Source organism: Plectropomus leopardus, chromosome 12 (assembly GCF_008729295.1).
Source record: "Plectropomus leopardus isolate mb chromosome 12, YSFRI_Pleo_2.0, whole genome shotgun sequence".
Classification (NCBI taxonomy): domain Eukaryota; kingdom Metazoa; phylum Chordata; class Actinopteri; order Perciformes; family Serranidae; genus Plectropomus; species Plectropomus leopardus.
This window is the reverse complement of record NC_056474.1, coordinates 7,272,949-7,294,507: the sequence shown is the minus strand read 5'-3', so window position 1 is coordinate 7,294,507 and position 21,559 is coordinate 7,272,949. Positions and strand designations below refer to the sequence as shown.

Here is a 21,559-nt window from a genome sequence, read left to right as displayed (position 1 = left end):
TAACCATACACAAAAATGGACTCTGTGTGTGTGTGTGTGTGTGTGTGCTTTCAGACTTGTTGGTACATGTATCTATAAAAAGGTTGAGGCTGGAGACAGAAAAGATCGTTGCTTAGCAATGAGCCACAGCCAGTTAGGACTTGATTGATACCATAAACTCTGTGCAGCATCACACTGAGAGCGAATATAAAAAGTTGCTTTATTTTGAGACCATTATGAGCGAGTTGGCCTCAGAGGAATAACACCGAGACACTTTCAAAGGCTACAAAAAAAAAAAAAAAGGTGTCAGAAAGATACTGTAAAACCACTAAGCATCCTCTCGACTGCTGAGAGACTATTCTGGTTTGATGCTGGTAAATTATTGAATGCTGTCACATGATGTTGTAAAGAAAGCTTAAAGGAATACTTCACCCACAAAATGACAGTTTGTAAATCAATTACTCATACTGTTTTACGTTGAATTTGTGAAGAAAACTTTTTCTCGTATGCCTCCACGGAAAATGGCATATTTATCTATGAATTATGAACCTATATCAAAACATTTGTTTACAAACTCTCAAACCATTCATGCAATATGATCCAAGCCTCATTTACCAGACGTATGATCAGTGCTTCCCAAACATGCATTTTCTTTAAAAAAAAAACAAAAAACAAACTTAGAGCTGGAGTCTGGCTTTGACGAAAGCTTAGATAAGTTTCGCTTTCAGTTCAGTTTGAAATACTAAGGTTATGTAGTGAAAATACATGTGTTTATTAAGTACTTATCATAGGACAAATGAGAGTTGAAATATTCTGCAAAGGTTGTGTGAGAGGCTATAAACTGATGTTTTGATAGTTAAACATGGTTAAAAATGACCACCAATCAATTAATAAATCTGTTGTTTTTTTAAAGAAGTCTTTTTAAAGATCTGCGGGATCCCTGCCTCAAGGTTTTCTTGAAAAATTACATTCATAATATGAGACGGACACAAGATCACATTAAGCTTTGACCACCAAAGTTCATTCTAGACTCAAAGTGGATGTTTGTGCCAAAGTTGAAGAAATTCCCCCAAAGTGCTCTGAAGATATCGCACTCACGAGAACGAGACAGGCGTATGTGCGGACAACCTGAAAACATAATGCTTCCAGCCATGGCTACCGCCGGCGTGGAGGCTTGAAAAGATGGTAAAAAGCATTTCAATAAATATTTAAATCAAAGACAAAGGAAATGTGTCCAAAATGTAGGAAATTTTGATCAAACACTTAAAAATAAATATGTCTTAAGGAGAAATAAACAGAGATTGAACTGACTATTTCACGTTACAATATCATAAAAATATAATATAAGCAAAATTTTTCGTTATTAGAGCTAACTTGCAGTAAATTCCTCTAAACACATACACAAGTTTTATTTCAACACATTCTAGTTTTTAAGTCATACACTCTGAGGTCAAAGAAGTGTTTTCACACCACTTTCCTCTCTTCAGTGTACAAGATGAAAGCATCAATCGCGGGCTTTACCCGACCTCATTTTAATTAAGTGTCTCCTACAGCAAAAATGTGGCTGAGTTCACTAACAGTTTCCTCCATCCACACTGGATCCTTCAAGAATACAATCATCACCACCTCGGGGCACCTCTGACTCACTTTGACTTCATTCATATTAATGACGCTGCGCTAAATTACCTGTGAGTGAGTGTCTATTTTAGTTAGATATAGACCCCTCGGCTCAGCGTGCCCTTGAGCTCTTTGTCTCTGGAGGTGTGGACAAGTCATTACAGCCGGACCGAGCGCAGACAATCAGAGTCACGGCACACAAAAATTTGAATTAGTCCACTGGGATGAGCTCGATTTGAAAAGGAAAAAGCAGCTAAATAACTGTGGAGCCTTCTGTTGAGCCGAGCACACGCTGAATTATAGCGTGTTAGTAATTTTCCTCTTGGCTGAGGTTATTCTCAGAGGTAGCAATACATTTCAAGAGACTTTACAAACCAACTTTTAGCTCTGGGAATATGAATAGATGTGAAGTAAGTGGTCGTCCATGTTAAACTAGTCCTCTCTGTCCAATTATGACAAAAGAGGTAAGTGACGCGGTAATAACACCTTAGAAAGAAACGAGAGAATACATTTTCTCCCTGCACTGATGCCCAAACACAGCCCTTGGCAGGCAAAGCATCACTCCTGGCACTGAGCAAACTCCATCTCTGCTGTTGCACGCATCCTGAGAGCAGGTGAGCAGTATTTGATTAAGAGATCATCCAGGCACCTGTGTGAATACAAATGTGCGACTAAGACATCCTGCGTGACAGCGGTCGCAGATTCAATCTACGCTGCGTTTTCGCGCCCCCGTAAATCTGACAGGGAGGACTTGAATAATCTCCGATCTCGGCTCAAGGGCACAGGAAGCTTCAGCTTTTTATTACACCTCAGAGTGTGTTTCCTTAAGCAGGGCAGGGTGAGTGACAGGGTGAGGAAGATCACACTGTGAGTGTGTGTCTGGGTGTGCACACGTGTGTGTGTGTGTGTGTGTGTGTGTGTGTGTGTGTGTGTGTGGACATAATGACCTTGTGCTCACATTATCTTTAAAATACGTTTCACACTGGACAGATAGCGACTGCAGATTGTATTTTAATTGCGATTAGTCACATTTGTAGACACAATGAATGTAATTATTGATAGTCAGTCAGTTGCATCTTGGTTTCACTGAGACAAACTGTAAGACTTCAGATAGACGTGTGAAATTCGGACCTTGGATGAAGCTGTTTAGCTGTAAAATGAGAACGTTTGTGACGTGATTGCCGTGTTGGATAGAGTCGACAGGCCTTGAGTTGAGAAATAGGCAATGCAGTGACAGAATCTGGATTCATATTTGAATCATATTCATAATCTCACTGCCTCGTGACATTTTGACCACAGTTTACAAGCAGGGGTTAACATAACTGACAGCTGCTTTAGAGACTCTTTTGCTCTTATTTGTTTGTGTGTGTTAAGGCCTCATGCCGTATTCAAACAGAACGTGATGAAAAATGTTCATGTTGGAATACTAGCACATATACGGCCCACTGGATTATTTTTGGAGCATTTTGCAACTCAGGAAAAATTTGCCCTCAACAGCTGTGGTTGTGCTTGCGTTAGCTCGGAGAGGCAGCTAAAGAACAACTTGGTTTACAGTGAAATACAACAAAACGCGTGGCCCCGTGCCCTGACGCAGAGTGAACCAAGAAGCTAACGCTGTTATTTATCAAACTTTAACGGCAGCACATTACACGCCGTCTGTTGTTTGCCTTCCACAATAAAAGACCAACTTATTAATCAGAGCACTTTTATAAGAAGCAACTCAACAAAAATAGCTAAAACAAGACACATCCATGTCTTTGAAAACATGGATGCTTCACACACAGAAGATCTAAACAATCGACACCCAAGTTTAGTGTCAACAATTCACTATCTGACCAAACGTCTACCATTCAACCCTGAGATCTCATCACTTTATCATTTGTGCTATCAGATATTTTACCTATTATACCTATTTGTGTAAACATTTGTCATAATTAGTGCACTTATTTTAAATTAGGGCCAAAAACATGTTTTGTGAGGTCACAGTGACCTTTGACAACCAAATTCTTATCAGCTCGTTCTCGTGTCCAAGTGGACTTTGTGCCAAATTTGATGAAATTCCCTCAAAGTCTTCTTTAGATATCATATTCATGGTGACTTTTGACCTTTGACCATCCAAATCTGACCAGTTCATTGTTGAGTCCAAGTAAACATTCGTGAAAATTTGAAGAAATTCCCTCAAGGCGTTTGTCAGATATCACGAAAATGGGACAAACGTGCATACGTATGGACAATCCAAAAACATAATGGCTCCTGCCACAGGTATCACCGGGGCAAATGCAAAAAAAACAACAACAAAAAAAAACTCAGTCAATGGACAGAAATGTAGTTATTTTTCAAGAAAAAGAAAAGGTAAATATCTGATGGCTCTAACTAAATACTGCATGTTAGAGATTATCACCCGTTAGCTTCAAGGCATCATTGATGTCTATTAAAATTACTCTGTCAACTCTCTGTGAACCACCTACACTGATCTAGAGTATTTTACTTCCTGACTGATTCAAATCAGGATGAGGTCCTCGAGGCTTTCACAGTTTTTGTTATGGTTGGAAGGCCACACGTGGATTAATTGCTGTCCTTCGTTAATGAATTCCTTGTACTTTGCTCTTTCGCCCTCTTAAGAAAAATGGTTACTTGGCACCGCATAAATTTGGCAGCCCGTCCCCCGAGCTCCTGAGGATCTAATAAAAATCATTTTCATTAGACCTGCTGAGCCGTGGTCCATTAAAGAGCGCGTGATGTGGGGCTGCTAAATTTTGGGGTTGACTGTGCTCAATATATCGCATTGGGAGTGCAATCATTAGTGGGCGAATGTTCTTATATCCAAAGACGGTAAAGAAGGTAAAACTTTGATGCAGCTACATCTCAACATTGGTGTTGATTTTTGCATTAAATCATAATGAGCACATTGCTGTAGCCCGAGGTAAAAGTAATTTAAGTCTTTCATCTCTCCTGAGCTGTTAATGCACTTTTTCCCTTTTTTCATTTTGGCTTTCTTTTTTTCTTCTTATGATGTAACTATGTGGCTCTTAAGTGCAACGCTTTGAAACATTTTAACCCCCTGGAGCTGGTCCATCACTTCCACCCCACCACACGCTCATGAATCTGTGCAAGCAGCTGGAAAACAAACAGGCAGCTGCCACCTGCTTCAAACTACTTGTACATCTGCTCCGAAAACTCTGCCTCTTCGTTCGGGAGTTTACTCTTGAAACACTCGGCAGCATACATGATTAGGCATCGGCTCCATGAAATGATTAGGTGATTAATCATATAGTTGGCCGACAGAACATCAAGTCAAAAAATGTTGACGTTTGATTGATTATTTCAGTCAGTGGTTTCTCACCTGTGGGTAAAGCACAGCACTCCACTTATCCAGAAGGAAATATCAAACAAGATATTTTTATTTCTGTAAAATTGGGTTCAACAAATCTGAGCAGAATCTATTTTCCATCCAGCATGCTCCCACCAGACACTGCCCACCACCGAGAATTAAACTGCAGGGTCAACACATTATCGGCCTGGCCAATTATCTGTATGTGTGTTTTATTTTAATGCTCGTCGATTAAATTATTAATTAAAAAGTGCAAAGAAAGTATCAGCAAGGGAGGGACTAAAACCCCAGGGAGCTACTTTTATTTATTCATTTATTATTTAAATTTTCACTTTACTTTTAAAAAAAAGTTTGTGGGAAACTTGCTGTACTTGATGTTGAAAGTTTCAGTTTTGATTAAACATTTGTTAAAGGCATTTAGACAAAGTTTTGTGTTGGAGTTTGTTATATACCAAATTCGAAAAATTTCCGTTCCAAATATCGGTTATCGGTCCCATTAACTACTAATAATCAGTATTGGTCTACCCCTACTGTGGACCACAGGCAGCGAATTCATGCCATGGAAACTTCAGTCGCTGAACTACAGCAAGAGAATAAAAGACTCCAGGAACTAGAAAGTAAATCTAGGCGCAAAAATATCACGATCGTTGGGGTCCCGGAGGGCAAAGTGAAAGGGAAGCCTGAATTTATCATTTAGGACGCACTGCATCGAACAGCTCAAAACACCGAAAGTCTCCAGACCCCCAAAGATAACCACATGCATGCATCTCACAGAGGAGAAAGAGAAGCTTCTCTGCTCTGGAAACAGCATTCGAAGGAAAACATATGTCAACGAATCTTAATCATCCCTGACTAACAGCAGCGGCACTACAAATGTTAAGAGGAGAATCAGCACGAGCTATATTTACCGTTCAGGCTTCATGTTCCTCATCTACGGGAACTAAAAATATTCAGAAACCTACATAAAGCAAAGACTTTTGCAGACCAAAAATTTTGAAACTTTTAACGTTTGAGTCTTGGGAAAGGCTTTGAACCCGATTTAACATAGTGGCAAAAAGTGGAATTACAGCCCCTGGGTCCAACACATCCCATTGACGTACACTGTGAAAGAGACGTTTGTATATCTGTGAATAAATCATTTTTAGTGTCAAAACCTTCATAAATCAATTGGCTGACAACATTTCAACAGAGAAGAGTTGCAGGATAAAATAATCGTATCCCCATTCAAGTTAGTGAAGCGCTAACTCTGTGTTGCATGGCCTGCCTGTGTTTTAGTGCTTACAAACATATTTTTAGCCTGTAAATGAATCCTTTAACATTTTATCAAGGGTCTACATTACCACGCTTGTATTTCATCTCTGCTCTGCATTTCTGCATGTCATGCTAAGTGTGTGTCTTTGCTTAATGCTACGTGCATGATTATTTGTGCTAAAAAGCTGTATGTTGTTGCTTCATGTTGTGTGCATGGCTATTTTGTGCTAAAATGCTACATATTGTCGCTGTGCTGTTGTTTTGTACTGTTGTTCTGCTGTTTCTTGTTGCTTCACATGGCTTGCGTTCTGTCTTGCGAGTTTCTGTTTGTTGTTGCTATTAAAAAAAACAATGCTGACAAAGTTTTCCTTTATGAATTTCATTTACGGTTAAAAAAAGGTTATAAATCGCAATATATTGCCATATAGATAATCAGAATACTCAGCACATCGTAACACTTTTTAAAATTGCATCAATATTACATGGTGACTTCAGTATTGTCATAATATTGTACTGTGGGGCTTTCCCAGCAACTGAGTTAATGTAACGTAAGGCAAGCACAATGTTTGAATAATTTTGTTGTTTTTTGAAGATTTGTTTACTTGACTGAGCATTGAGGTTCAAGCAACAGCCCCTAAAATGTTAATAATGAATATAATTGTAAGTTGCAGCCCTTACATTATATATTTAAATAAATATTAATAAACAGACCTGAAATGCAAAACACTCTGGCTGTATAAATAAATAATTTAATCTCATCATGAATCAGTAAATATAGATGTTAATATATGAGATTCATTAACATAATAAATTATTCATTTACCAACAGATCTGCTAAACATGCAAAGATATCTCAATCAGCATGTAGATTCTTGTGAACGCAGGTGCACCTCACACCTGGAGCTGCAGCCAACCACTGAACAGCTCCAGTGTGAACAATCAGGAGAGCGGTAGTTTGCTCAAAGGCACCTCTCGCTGAACAATCTCAACATCACAAGAACTCCATTATGATTTTTCAGACTGCAGTCACCACAAAGATTAAAATAAATGTTACGCCCTTTAGGAAGCAATCTCCTGCCTGTGATCAAGTCACTGAGAAAAATGAAGCTTTCACACGACTCCTGTGAAAAGCACAAAAGCTGGATGAAAAGGGGATGTATGTGATCCATATTGCCAAAAGATTAGCATACTGGCCCTGGTGTGTAAATGATTATTCTGCATGATTTGCATCAGTAGCCATGCTTCAATTTCCATGCATGATGAGAGCTAAAATGCAATATTTTACAGTGATTTTGAGATGAAACAAGGGTGGTTTTTCATCTCTATAGAATTACACATTTACATACACATACTGCAACAGAAAGAAGAAGAAGCACAGTGCAGTGGCAAAGCAGCCTGCACACACTTCACTTACTTTAACAAAAAAATATCAAGTTTCTGAAGAAATAATCAGTCTGTGGCAGCAGTGGAAGGAGTCCTATCTTTTTAGAGACAGTACTCTATTTATCAGTATAAAGGGTTGCTAGGGTGCAACTTTGTTTTTATATGCACCATGACCCTCCCTGGATCTACAGTGTTTTCTCTTGAGCCTCCCAGAGTGACGAAGCATGATCATCCCTTCACCATTTAAAAACACATTTTCTGGCTGTGATAAACAGTGTGATTTTGGAGATTAAAATAAAAAAATATGCCTTTTAAACCCACTTGTTGGTTTTGGGGTTTTAAGGGTATGTATAGTAAATACAAAACATGACCAGTCTACCCTTTGAACCCTGGGTTTGTGCCATTCTGTTCAAAAACATCGGAAAAAAAAGGCAATGAGCAACTTGACAAGAAATGTCCTGCAAATTCAAGAAATTAGTAGATTTATGACAAATTTCCCAGTGAAAAAAAGAAAAAGCCAGGGAAAAATTATAGCTATTATAATTCCATATTGTAAATTATATGCACTTTTTTTCTGCTTGTGCATATTTGGGAAGGGGGGTTTGCTTATTTTCCTCTCCCATGGTTTTGAAATAAATTAAGCCAATTTGCTTAGATTTCAAAGGGTTAAAGGTGAATGTCTCTCCCTCCCCTCAGCCAAATCAAAAAACATAAATCCCTCTCCAGTGATTAAAAAGATATATGGAATGCCTCCCCTGTTTTGCACCACCCCCTCTCCTTTTATAAATAAGGAACAGTCGCTTAAGTAAAAGTAGCAATACCAAAATGAAAAATAAAGTTATGCATTTAAAATACTCGAGGAAAAATACACAAGTATTGGCAGCAAATTGAACTGAAAGCATGAAAGTACTTATTATGCAATATAGCTCAATTTACAGCGTCTTTTTGTTGTTGTTTTAATTTTATTCCGGATTCACCAGCATCTGCAGGCCTAACCAACAGCTGTAATGGTGGTACAGCTTTACCTAAAACAATGCATTTTTTAATGCATTTATATGTTTTCATGTTTAAAATTTTGATCTGCAAAGTGTATTAAGTTTAACCCTTTAAAAGCTGTATTGACATCAGTTTTTTGTGCTGCAGATGCCTTTCACAAGCATTTAAACCTCTGAAAGCCGGCTTTGATTGCTTTTAAAAACATGATAAATAGACGATGAGCAAGAAAATGGTGAAAAGTGACAAGAAAGTGACCTGATACTAGGTAAGACAGGGATAGTGAACATTACTTAAAAAATATAAATAAAAAAAATAGGGGAAAATGTCTAGAATGCTATATTTAAAAAAATGTTTATAATAATGTGTGTGTTTTATGCGTGTGTATATATATATATATATATATATATATTTATATATATATATATATTTTTAGCAGCTTTTTCAGGTCATGTCCTGTTTATTTTTGTTTTTTACTTTTCATTTATTGCTTATTTTCAGGTCTCTTGTTACTTTTTACACATTATTTTGATAATTTTTAGGTCATTTCTTGTTTAGTCGCTCATTACTCTCTCCTATGTTTTTGAAAGAAATCAAGTCAGTTTACTCAGGTGTCCAAGGGTTAAAGTGGCATAAAATGTTCAACAAAAAAAAAAGAAAATACTCAAGTAAAGTAGCCTGCAAGTCTCTCAAGTCTCTTTGCACCACTTAGTTATATTCCACCACTGCATAGGAGAACTCCAAAAATGATAAATGTCAATGTTAAGACTGAACACTAGTTTAACACCTGAATGAATTAAAAACACACCGTAGACACACTGACAGGTTTACACACACACACTTATGTCCAAACTAGCAGCACTGACTTCAGCGACATAAACTCTCAGTCATGAGTGAAAAACGCCTCATACTTACATCTGTGGTTGCGACGCCTGCCTTTGTACCTGGTCATGACTAACCGGTACAACACAAGTGATTTCTTCACGGTGCTGGAGCCCAGTTTCGCCTCCTTTTCTCCCCCTAAAATCATCCAGACTGCCGGTGAAGCTGCTCGAGCTCCAGCCTCACAGCCGAGCCGCTTCAGACCGTACCATTTATCCAGCGATCCCAGGGGGAGCTCTCTGCTCAAATACAACTCCTCTCTGCTCCAAATACACCAGTTTAAATAATAATCCCGGTTTAGTCTCTGTGTAGCAGATTAGGCAGTGAGGGAAATTACATTAATTATGATCCTATAGGGATGACAGTTTCAGGCGATTTCAAAAAGCCCCTCTCCCCTTAAATACCACATTTGTGTGACCAGAAAGGAGATATGAGCATGTGGAAAATAAAAAAACATAGGAAAATAGCATTGATTATATACATCTCTACAACATTAAATAATATTTTCTATATTTTACATGTTATACAGAGCCGTAGTAAGAATATTTGTTTTAAAGGGGACCTATTATGCTCTTTTTCAGCTTCATACTTATATTTTGGGTTACTACAAGAACATGTTTACAGGTTTTAAACTACAAATGTAATATTACATGCTTTCATAAATTACATTTATTATTTTTTTGTCTACTACTATTGTTATATGTTATATTATTGTTACCATTATTGTTGCTGTGAATCTCTCCCCTCTCTTCTCCTCTCTCTCTCTCTCTTTCTGTCTCTCTCTTTCTCATGTATCATTTTAACATCTACTGTATCTATCTATATCTATATCTAACCATCTATTGCCCATCTGGATCCCTCCCCAGTTGCTCTTCCTATGGTTTCAATCATTTTTCCCTGTTAAAGGGTTTTTTGGGGGAGTTTTTCCTTAGTTGATGTGAGGGTTGTTACGCTGTAAATCCCTGTGACACCACACTGATTGCCACATAAAGCTTTTAATCACACCATCAAATCCCCTTTTTATAGCATCAAATATCTAATCAAAACCAAACTTATTAGAAAAACAAATATTCTAACAAAAATAATTGTAATAAGAAGCAACTAAATTGACTGAAACCATCTTTGGGAGATATTAATTTGTCATGTACATTGAGTTTTTAGTTTGGCCCAGGTCCCATCTGCTAACATGGAGGGAGCAGGATTTATGATCTGTACAGCGTTCGGCCACCAGGAGGCCATAGAGATGTTTTGGCTTCACTTTGGGGGAGCTGTTATGATGTTCATACCGATTTATAATAGATCCATGGTCCGTGCAGTCTATGATTTAAACATACGCCAACAATCGCATGATTGCAAAAAAAATTAACATTCACATTAATATTCTCTCCTTTCAGCTCTGTTTGATGCTCCACCGACTCCTGAGGGAAATATCTGGCTCTTTAGCTGCTAAATGCTAACTTGTTGCTGTGCAGGAGAGTGGCGCTGTGACGACAGTGCATGTGAAACATATACACTAACTAATATAATTATATATTAGTTAGGGATACATTAACACTGAAGAAACCTTTAATGCATTCACTAGTCGCACATGTGCATATACACTCTCACACATGCATTTTGGCAACTAAGCATATGTCGGGGTATACCTGTATAACACATACATGCATAAAAACATGCACACAGTTGGTATGTTGATTTTCTCTTGAATATGTTTTATCTGTTTATTCAGTATAACAAGGGGGCTCCAAATTAGTATATAGGCCTGAATTACATCTTTTGTGTCCATTTTCTATATACAAACATACATTAACAGAGCAAAATGATTGAATAGTTTTTTTTTTAAGAAATAGTTTTGTTGCATCATGGCATGAAGTATGTACGTGCCGATAACACCTAATGAAAGTGAGAAATGCTCAGAAGCAAAGAAAGAAAAGTAAGAAAATTCTGTGCATGAAATAATTAGAAAATCAAGAAGAAAATGTTCCTCACTAAAGCATGTCATGTTTTATGATTCAAAGACTCACAATTTTACACGCAATAAAAAAAAAAAATAATAATCAGGAGGGTTATGAGTGAATAACTCCTGTTTGATATTCAAGGTTCATCTTAGAAAATACATCCTGCATTTTCTTTCCTTAAAACATGCTGAAAAATACAGTTTGACCTCACTAGTAAAACAGCGTGCTTTCATCCACTGGAACGGCAAATCAGCCTCCTCGTGCCCCTGTCTCCCATCTCTCCTTTTAAAAATTTAATTTAAAGTGGCTGTGGTCTTAAGAGACGGACTGAAAAAGCAAAGCACCCAGGGAGGTTTTGGGGGAGCGGGGGGTAACTGCCGACTGATTCCCAGCTGTTGCAGCATTCGGGCTGTGCTGTAGATGAATCACTGTAATTGTAATATCGAGATTACACTGAAATGGGGTTTGCAGCTGTCTCGCTCACAGTCGGACGTCTTAATGGTGCCCCAGCTTCTTTGTTCTCGCTAAGAAAAGACAAGAAACTAAAAGCTAATGAAAAATGGAGGCCGAGGGTGACGGATTCACTGGACGTCCTCATCTATTGTCTCACTTTGACATCTGAGAAATATCAAAAATGCATCTCTGACAGCTTTATGTGGGGAATAAATCATCCTCTTTGTATTTAGTCTTTTGGGGTTTATTTACGAGGGTTATTCCAGGACAATTGTGAAACACATTTGACTACCATGAGTGACAGCAGCAGCACAATCACTGTCACATCTCAATACAACACAGTCCATGTGTTTGCAAGCTGCTTCACCAACTGCATAAACATCAAATACAACCAGTAAAGATGCTGCTTTTCACACCATAAAATGACTCATGGATGCAAAAATGAGGTTGAAAATTCTGCACAGGATGCAATCAATCCCTGAGTTTGACTACTGAGGATACGAATGATTCATACATGCAGAGGGACAGGATGAAATGTCCCAGTTTTGGTGGCGTCGCCCTCACTGATATTCTCTCAGCACCATCTAGTGTTCATGCAGATGGAGGAGTCAGGCGTGCATGAATAGTGAAGAGAGAAAACCTGCCAGAAATCCATATTTCGGAGTAAAGAGAGTGACTTTTTGATCAAACCTTGATGTAATATAATCAACTTAACATTAACTATTCAACAGGTCCTGTATTTTAATCATACTTAAAGAGTCAGTTCAAGCTAAAATCAAAAATGAATATTTTTCCTGTTTTTCAGGCCAAGGACCCCTTAGCTTAAAGAGAGACAGAGCAGGGAGACCCCCCTCACTCGCAGTAATTCTGTGGCCCCCCTTATAGACCCAGGACTCCAGCACTACAGATAATAGAAAAAAAACATGTATTATTGATTTTGGGGTGAACTGTCTTTTTTCCTATACTGATGTTATTGCTATGTATATTGAAGCTTCTTATTGTTTCTTCCCTTATTTGAATGAATTAATGAACTATTAAATTAATCAATGAAAGAATTCATTTTGCCCCCCCCCCAAAAAAAAATATATAAACAGACAAACAAAACAAAAGTACAGTGTCCAAAAAGGAGTCGGTAGAAGTCAAACCTATATATCCCTATCCCTTTCTCACATTTTCTTTAAACACATATATACTATGTCAACAACTTTCCAAATTTATTTACAACTAGTGTACACACAACCAGCCCTAATTTACCTACTACCAAATTGAATGAATAAATAACTATCCTGGGTTTATTTACAATTCAAATATCCCCCAGTGTTACAAACATAACACTGGTGTTGTAAACACCCCTAACACAACCTTTCCTCATACATATACCTGTCAAAATATCTTTTTTGTACCCAAAACATTTCACAAGTCCACCATGTACACTGAAACTGACATATTATTTTTACAAAAATGAATAAATAAATCTAGAGGAGTCTCTGAAAAATGCTTTTGAGTGCTGTTTCTGCCTTAGATTTTAAGACTGAAGTTTTGGCTGACAAACAGCAAACAGATGGTTCACTATTACAAGAAATAAACACACCTTTCTCAAAAACTGTCTTAAACTCACACAAGCTCATATTTTTCTCCATTTTCAAGCCGTACCGCCAATTTTGTAAGAACTGATCGCAGAGCAGATCGACTTCATGTAACCTGCAGTACCTGAGCAGCATGAATGGAGACCTCTGAGCACCTTGGGTTCACTGTGGTGCTCTGCAGTAAGCTTTTCAACCACAGAGAGGCGCTCAAAGACCGCCAGACAGCCGTCACACATGAACGCTCTCAAACTTTGAACCAGAGATGATGGGGAACAAGATACGATCACACTGAGCTCTGATTATAAAGAATGAACCCATAAAGTATCGATACATCTACGTCCAGATTTCATCAACAAAAGGCAGAAAGCAGATGGCAAAAATGCTGAGCCGGTGAAACGAGACGGAAACCCTCCCCCGCGCTCTTCATCACCAGCTGACATCTTCATCAGGATCTAAGTAGCTGCTGTCTGAAGCCAACCAGCAAGTGATTGAACGTCACTTTTATTTTCATGAACTACTTTAAGTCATTGTGTCGGCAATCCAGTCATGTCCGAAGGAATTAAATTGAGTAAAGCAATCACAGGAGCTTCAGTATCTCGTGGCTATTAAATCTACTCGAGCGTGGGACGCTCTGGTAACTCAAGCTGTGTACTCAGGACTTGAATTTGACCCTGTGACCCCTCTTGTCACATCATACCTTCACACTACTGTCTCCTCTAGTGCGTGCGTGATTTAATAAAAGAGCAAGAAAATATCAAGAATTCATATCTCGTGCAGGCTGCGTCACCTCTGGGCAATATAGCTCCAGAACCTGATCACATATAAAGTTCATGATTAAAAGATGACTTAAAGGGTTAAATTTCACAGGGGCAGAAAAATAAAGGCAGAAAAGATGGTTTACAAAGCAGAGTTATTGTCTGCACCTTTACTATACCTCTGACACGCATGATGCATTGCTAATATACTGGATTTATTGTGTGTGTGGATGTGTGTCCTCTGTGTTTATGGGGACACTTTGAACAGCACACTATGCAAAGAAATATTTCACTTTGATTGCTGCATGAATCCTTTTGTTCGGGAGACTCATGTTCACCTGAGACGCTCTTTCCTGTCTGCTGTGGTGCTGAAATATATAACGGTGTTGTGGTTTGTCAGTGCGCATAACAATGAGAGGAGTTTAAGTGGACACAGTGATGCAGACAGGACGAGACAGACGGGACATGTGGATTTGTGTTGACAGCAGTGTGAATATTTCAGCAGTGTGGCGCCATAAAGCGCTGAGGTATTAACATTTTTCTCGTCAGTAATTAGGTCCTCTGAATGAACGTACTGTTTTTTGTCAGTAGTCCTTTCATGAAGACACACTTCTGGTCAACATTTATAACACTTAATTGACGCTGATGTGAAGACCTTAAAGGGACAGTTCATCCAAAAATTAAAAAAAACATCATTTTCCTCTTATCTGGGGTTTTGTTTATCAGTCTAGATTATTTTGCTTTGAGTTGCCAACTGTTGGAGATATCAGCTGCAGAGATGTGTGTGTTCTCATCAGTAAAATGGAACTAGATGGCACTCGGCTTGTGGTGCTCAAAGCGCCAGAAAAATACAAATAAAGACTCAACAGCAATGTCTCTTTCTAGAAATCATGATCCGGTTACTCGAGATAATCCACAGACCTTGGTGTGAGCAGTTTCAGGTAGGAACTATTTTCTGTCAACCTACATCCTCCGCCTGTATCACTGTGCAGAAGGAAAAGTGCATCTAAGCGTAGACGAGATGCTCATGCTCATGACAGTGCAGATGAAAACAATAATGGCATCCTCATCGGCTGAGCTGTAACGTTAGCTCGCTCAGTGGTGCTAGGTGGACTTGCAACAAATTCACGCTTCCTTGTGAGCAGTGATACAGTTGGCGAGCGTGGTGCGGTAGAAAGAAAATAGGTCCATACCTAAATCAGAACTATGCCAAATATTTGTATATTCGTGAAGATTTAAATACTGAACAGGTCCGGTTTGACAGTGGCATTCAATTAATATAGTAAACAAACCAATTAACATTTTTTGCCGACACTGGACACCAAGCAGAAAGGAGATAATGATTTTTTCAGAGCCTCACGGTGAAAAGCCTTTCCTTCACAGCATAATCTGGGGACCAAAACATCCCCAAATTGAGCACCACAAGCTGACTGCCATCTAGTCCCATTATATTAGAGAGAAGACAGATATCTGCAGCACTCAGAAACTCACAGCAAAACAATCTAAAGTGATAAACAGCACTAAGGATAAGGCGAAAAATATGTATCTTTGATTCTGGGGGCAAACTGTCCATCCAAAATGCCTCCTTAAAAATTGATAAAGCATACATTGTGCAAAATGAAATAAAGGAGCCAGTGATGGTTTCCAGGATTACAAACTAAAATAAAAAGGAAGATTTTCTTTCTGAGCATTACATGAGAAGATTGATACACTATCATATCTTAATAAAGGAGATGGTTAGCTGAGAATAAAGACTGTAAACAGGGCAAAGGAGTCAGATTGGCTCAGCCCAAATTTCTAAAAATCAGCCAACCAGCACCTCTAAAGCTCATGAATGACATTTTTACTATGTTTGTTTATTTTGTACATTTCCACTTTGTTAAAGCTTGAGTTTCATTTTTAGTTGATCATTAAATTTTCTGCTCATATCTGGGAACATGGCAACAATTTAAACAAAATCTGAGCAGTTAACAAAGGTCATCATCTTCTGTCTCTCTTTGGAGAAATATTAAAAAAACAAGTATTTGCTGTGGAAGTGAAAAAAAGTTTACAGCAGAAGAACTATATATATTATACTATATTTCAAAAACATGAAAATACGAGGCTTGTCATGCATCATGTTTTTACCTGTCATTTCATCATCTGGGTTATGTGATGACTTCCTATTGGTTGCTGCCACGATATATGACGGGCCGCATCTATAATGCACATGTTTTTAAAGCCCCGGCAAAGACCATTAGTGGTCAAAACATGTTTTTTAGGTTATGTTTTTCACACTTCTGGAGTGCCTGGATTTCCTTCCTGTTTATCCTTTTGGTTCCTGTTTTCCACGAACACCCGACACAAGTTTTTGACCTACATTTGATTATAATCTACAGAGCAACCAGTCATCTCTTTCTTTCTGTAAATTTTTATGTTCAATTGAGTTTTTAGAAGAATATGACAGTCTCATTTTGGCTCCTCTAATAGTTCAGATTACCCAAAGTACTTTATTTAAATAATAAAAAAACTACAGTTAGCACTCCTTAAATGTGAATATTAATCTCTCAGTAAATTTTTGAGCAAAAATATGGTAAATATGATGATTAAAGCAACCAGTTTGGCTTATCATTTCACCTCTGGCCTTCATTTTTATTCCAAATATGTTTGGATTATACAGCAGTTGTTTAAAATATGTCAGATTTTCTAACCGTTCTCTGTTTCGGGTCCAAATGTTGCCAGTTTAACACGCACAGTGTTATTAGTACCAGTAATATAAATCATTGCCAAAGCTATATAGTACCACTAAATTAGCTCAGGCCAGTTATTTTAGTCTTACTGAAGTATCAGCCATAGTGTTCTACAAAAATACAATAATAGTTCTTGAGTCACACAAAAAAAACTCCACCTTGCAGTTTTACCCGAGCCATATGTAATTTTACAGCCAAAAAAATGCATGAAACTGCACAAACACAGGGTGGAATTACAGATGTGACCCCACAGCGCTCTTATTCATATTTAATGAGAGAGCAGGGCTCAGGGAGGCTTTTTATTTTCCATGGAGGAGGCTGTGAACTAATCAATAAGTAATATAAGGAAGATTTACAGGGATCCACTCGATGCCCATGAGGACCAGGCTCTGAATGTTTCCTCCTGTCTGTCTGTTCGTCTTTTCTTTATGTTCGAGCTCGCTTCACTGCAACTCCTAAAAATGGATTCTGTATCTTCGTGTCTTTATACCAGCTCCGTTTCAGAAATATTTTTTTTTTATACTGATCAAATTTAAGCTTGCCTTTGAGATATATCACACTTTTGTCCATAAACGAACCAGATGGCAGCTTGAGGTCTTCAGACAATATTGATTAAAAATAAGAGTTTGAAATAACATGCTTTAAGGCCTCAGACTGACTAAATTTGAATCATACTGCCAATCTTAAACCTCTTTTTGCTTTTATGGCATTACCTTTTGTTATATACCTCTTCTTTTATGTCTCTTGCTTTGTCTTTCTATGTACTTTTTTGTACTTTTTATTGCTTTTGCATCTTTTGGTTTAAATATAACATACATGTTTGAGTTTTCTACCTGTGGTAGTGGAATATGAAGGTGTCTCGCTCACACAAAAATGCATGAAACAAACTAATGTATGGGCAACATTTCAGATTACAGCCTGCAAATTACAGCTTAATTATCCAGTTTTTCTAGATACAAATACTTTAGTACTAGACTAAACAAAGAGAAAGGGAAACTTTTGTCCTGCAATCACTATAATGTAAGTAAAGGAAGGACTTTTATTTTTTAATTTTTATTTTTTAACCCCTTTTGCAATAAAATGTCTTGCAAGTTACATTCTGAAAATGTAGTCATTTAATTCTGTTGAAATAAAGGTTATAATGATTATTTAAAAAAAAAAAAAAAAAAAACTTTTCAACTAAGTTTATTCCAATTTCAACAGACGGTTCTTTTCTGCTCGGAGCTGTTATCAGCTGCTAAAACGAAACTTGAACTTCGAAGAAAAGGAAAACGGAAATAAGAATCCACAGGCCACTGCTACTTTAAATACATCTGACTCTTATTCATCTCACTTTAATCCTCATGTTCTGCTTGCCAGCTGAACGGCACGCCGAAGGACCAACCACGGACCGCTAAGTGGCATTTACCTACATGGGGGGTTGAGCTGCCACCCTCTCTTACTTGCTTTGTACTCTTACATATTACTATTTATAAATGTGTTCAGCTGAGCTGCGCTGTAGTGGCAGAGTCAAATCACACGGCAGATTGGTTATATGCATGCTTTTAAAATGATGCCGGGGATCAGTAATGTACTTTTGGGATCTGTCTTATAATTTAAACTTATACTGAAGAACAACTGAGAGCATCTTTTATGTCTTGTCATATCATTTCTTTTAGAGGTCAAGTGTGTAAGATTTGGAGGACATTTTGCCAGAAATGGAATATAATAAATTTAGTTTGTTTTCTTTAGTGTTTGATCTCCGGAAAAGAACAATCATCATGTTTTGTTACTTTAGAATGAGCCGTTTATATCTCACTTACGGAGATCCCTAAATGGCCATGTTTCTACAGTGGCTCAGAATGGACAAACCTCACACTGGCTCCAGACCGGGCCGTTTTTTTGCATTGCCCACTGAAGTTGATTTTTCTTTAACAAGCAGCATGGTAGATGCACTGATCCATAAATTAAATATGCTTTTTTCAGGCTGATCCCGAATGTCTGCCCTCTGATCTTGGGGACTGAGCCCTCGCAAACTTCAGTCATACGTTCTGTGATGTGCGCACTATCATCTCGTAAAGGCGATGTCAGAGACTGCGAGTCGCTAACAGTCGGACCTCAAGTCTTTTTCACTTATTGCTGTTGAAGCATTCAGGCAACAACTACAGTCTTATTGCTGGTGTCAAATTCTTCAGACAAGCTGGTGGTTAATGTCTGCTCATCTGTCCCAGCAGAGATGAATCCCATGTTTATACTTTTTGGGGAGTTAAACTTATATTCATTCATTTCTATACAATACTACGACTAATTAAACTGACTTACATTGGAAGACCGTCTTTTGTTGATTCCCAGTCAGTTTTCCTAGCCTACATATTTGGCATACACTGCACAGCTTTATAAAGGAAGGCTGCAATAATACAATGCATTTAATGACCCGTAGTCTATACTTTTACTGTATCATAATGCGGTTTAATATAATTTCTGGCCCACATATTTCAAGTAACGTTTGAGTAAGTAACGTACAGCAATTGCAGCACATGTATACCATTGTATAATGTCATAATACATTGATTTGAAAAAACAAATAAATAATTAATTCAGTCAAATCTGGTGAAGCCTACACAATCATGAATTTGGATAGCCCTCTGCATTTGCAGACTTTCAGTGAGCATGCATGCAAAGTTTGCAAGTGTGGTAAAGTCCGGACATCTGCATTTAAGGTAAGGATTTTAACAAGTTTAAAACCCCTTGTCTGTTTGTTTTGGAGAGGGACAGAGCTCTGTGGATGATATGGCTCCTGGTGAAAACTTTCTAACAATGATGACTGAAGAAATCCTAATCAGGAGAAGTTTCAGATGTTTGAAATCTGTATTCCTCACCCCTAGACGCCAATAAATCCCCCTAAATCTGTCACACTATTCTTTTTAGTGAGGGTACACGACCACAAAGACAAAGCATTGAAAATGTGGCAGAAACACATCCCATAATGGTGCATGCCCAGATGTGTAAATGAGTATAGTGTAGTTTCCACGCTCTTACAATTCAGTGTTGCACATTTGAACAACATTACCTAATGATTGTCCGGCGATCACTCTGGCGTACTCCCCGGCCACAGCTGCCCTGGCATTCCTCTCGCTGGCGTACTGAACGAAGGCGTAACCTTTGTGCACAGAGCAGCCCACGATCTTGCCATATTTGGAGAAGATGACCTCGATGTCGGCCTTGGTTACCACAGCTGTGTTGAGGTTGCCGATAAAGACACGGGAGTTGAGGGAGCGCGGGTCATTTTTGTTGGTCACGTTGCTGGTCAGGGTCTTCCCAGTCATCCTCGTCCTGCAGCACGGCCTGCTGGGAGACACAGTTGCACACAGCTCAGAAAGCTAGGAAGGTTAGACTGTGGATGTTACACACAGAAAGCCAAACAGCGAGCAGCAGTGGGATATAAACACCGGGCAGAGCTGAAAGCATGTGTTGGAGATAATTGTAGGGTTTTTGTTTGGGTTGAGAAAACTCCATTTCTGGAAAAAACCAAACTGGATGGTCAAAATATTCTCTAAAAAGCATTTTGAGATGAAAGCTTCAATCAGAAAATGCTTGATTTGTGGGATCATATTTTATTATTTGTTTATAAGTGAGGACAAGAAACAGAAAGCTACAATTTTATGTCATTTGGAGCTGACACATTTATTTAAAATTTTCAACTAATCTGTCATTGTTTATTTTTGTTGTTTTTTTTTCCATGAATAATTTGGTCCACAATAGTCATAAAACAGTGAAAGGTGTCTATCAGTTTCCCAAAACCCAGCCTGTTTTCAAATTAGAGCTGCAACTGATGATTATTTTCTATATTGATTGATCTGTTGATTTGTTTTGTGAATAATAATGGATTCATGGAAAAATTCCAAGGTGATGTTTTGTTTTGTCCAACCATCAATCCAAAACCCAAAGATCTTTAGTTTACTACATTATAAAACAGAGAAAAGTGAAGGATCAATCATTTGGAAAAGCTCAAAATAATTAACCAACTATAAAAATAGTTGCTTTTCAGTTGATTGGCTGTTTAATTAAGGCTATAGTTAGTAAATTATTTTAAAATAAGTTTGTGTCATATTTGGTGAAACTCTCACTACATTCATACAATATGACATGAGACTGCTCGTGAACTGCGATCAAACTGTCAAACGAGGAAGCTCTGATAAAATATTAATTAACTGTTACTGCATTATCATTTTTCACCTCAAGTGGTTTTCATAAACATATTTTAGTGTACTGTTTAGCTGCAAAATGAGACAGTTTACTCTGGCCAGTAGTGGGTCACTTCAGCAAACTGTTTCAAACCTGGTGCCTGGGTCAAAAACTTTCTGAAAACATTTAAGCAGAATGCCTACCTCTCAAGAAATAGGCAATGCAGTAACATAACAACATTTGTCCACAGTTTGGTAGCAGTGATTGACAGCTGTGTTACAAACTCCCCGACTGATTGGTTGCTTTATCCACATGCAGGAGGACCACCAGAGGCACCAAAATGCAATAGAGTAGGCAGAAGAGTACTTTTTCACAAATAATCTGTCTCATTTATATGTGTGAATTAAGTGACAGTTTAAACTTGTATACCAGTTACCAACTGTAACTGTATCCATTGTTGTAACTGTTTCTATTGCAG

At 38.0% G+C, this 21,559-nt stretch overlaps 1 protein-coding gene across 4 annotated transcripts in view; it reads right to left on the bottom strand.

Moving 5' to 3' along the window:
- Positions 1–21,559, bottom strand: part of LOC121951759 (RNA-binding Raly-like protein) — a 62,095-nt gene that overhangs the window by 17,798 nt on the left and 22,738 nt on the right. For 3 of the 4 annotated variants that reach the window (XM_042498216.1, XM_042498218.1, XM_042498217.1), the window contains exon 2: positions 19,967–20,241. In XM_042498216.1, coding sequence (XP_042354150.1) covers positions 19,967–20,222 — 256 coding nt within the window. In that variant the 5' untranslated portion in view covers positions 20,223–20,241. Of the gene's footprint in view, positions 1–9,469; positions 9,542–19,966; positions 20,242–21,559 lie in introns of those variants that run through there. The other variant, XM_042498219.1, reaches the window with a different exon arrangement.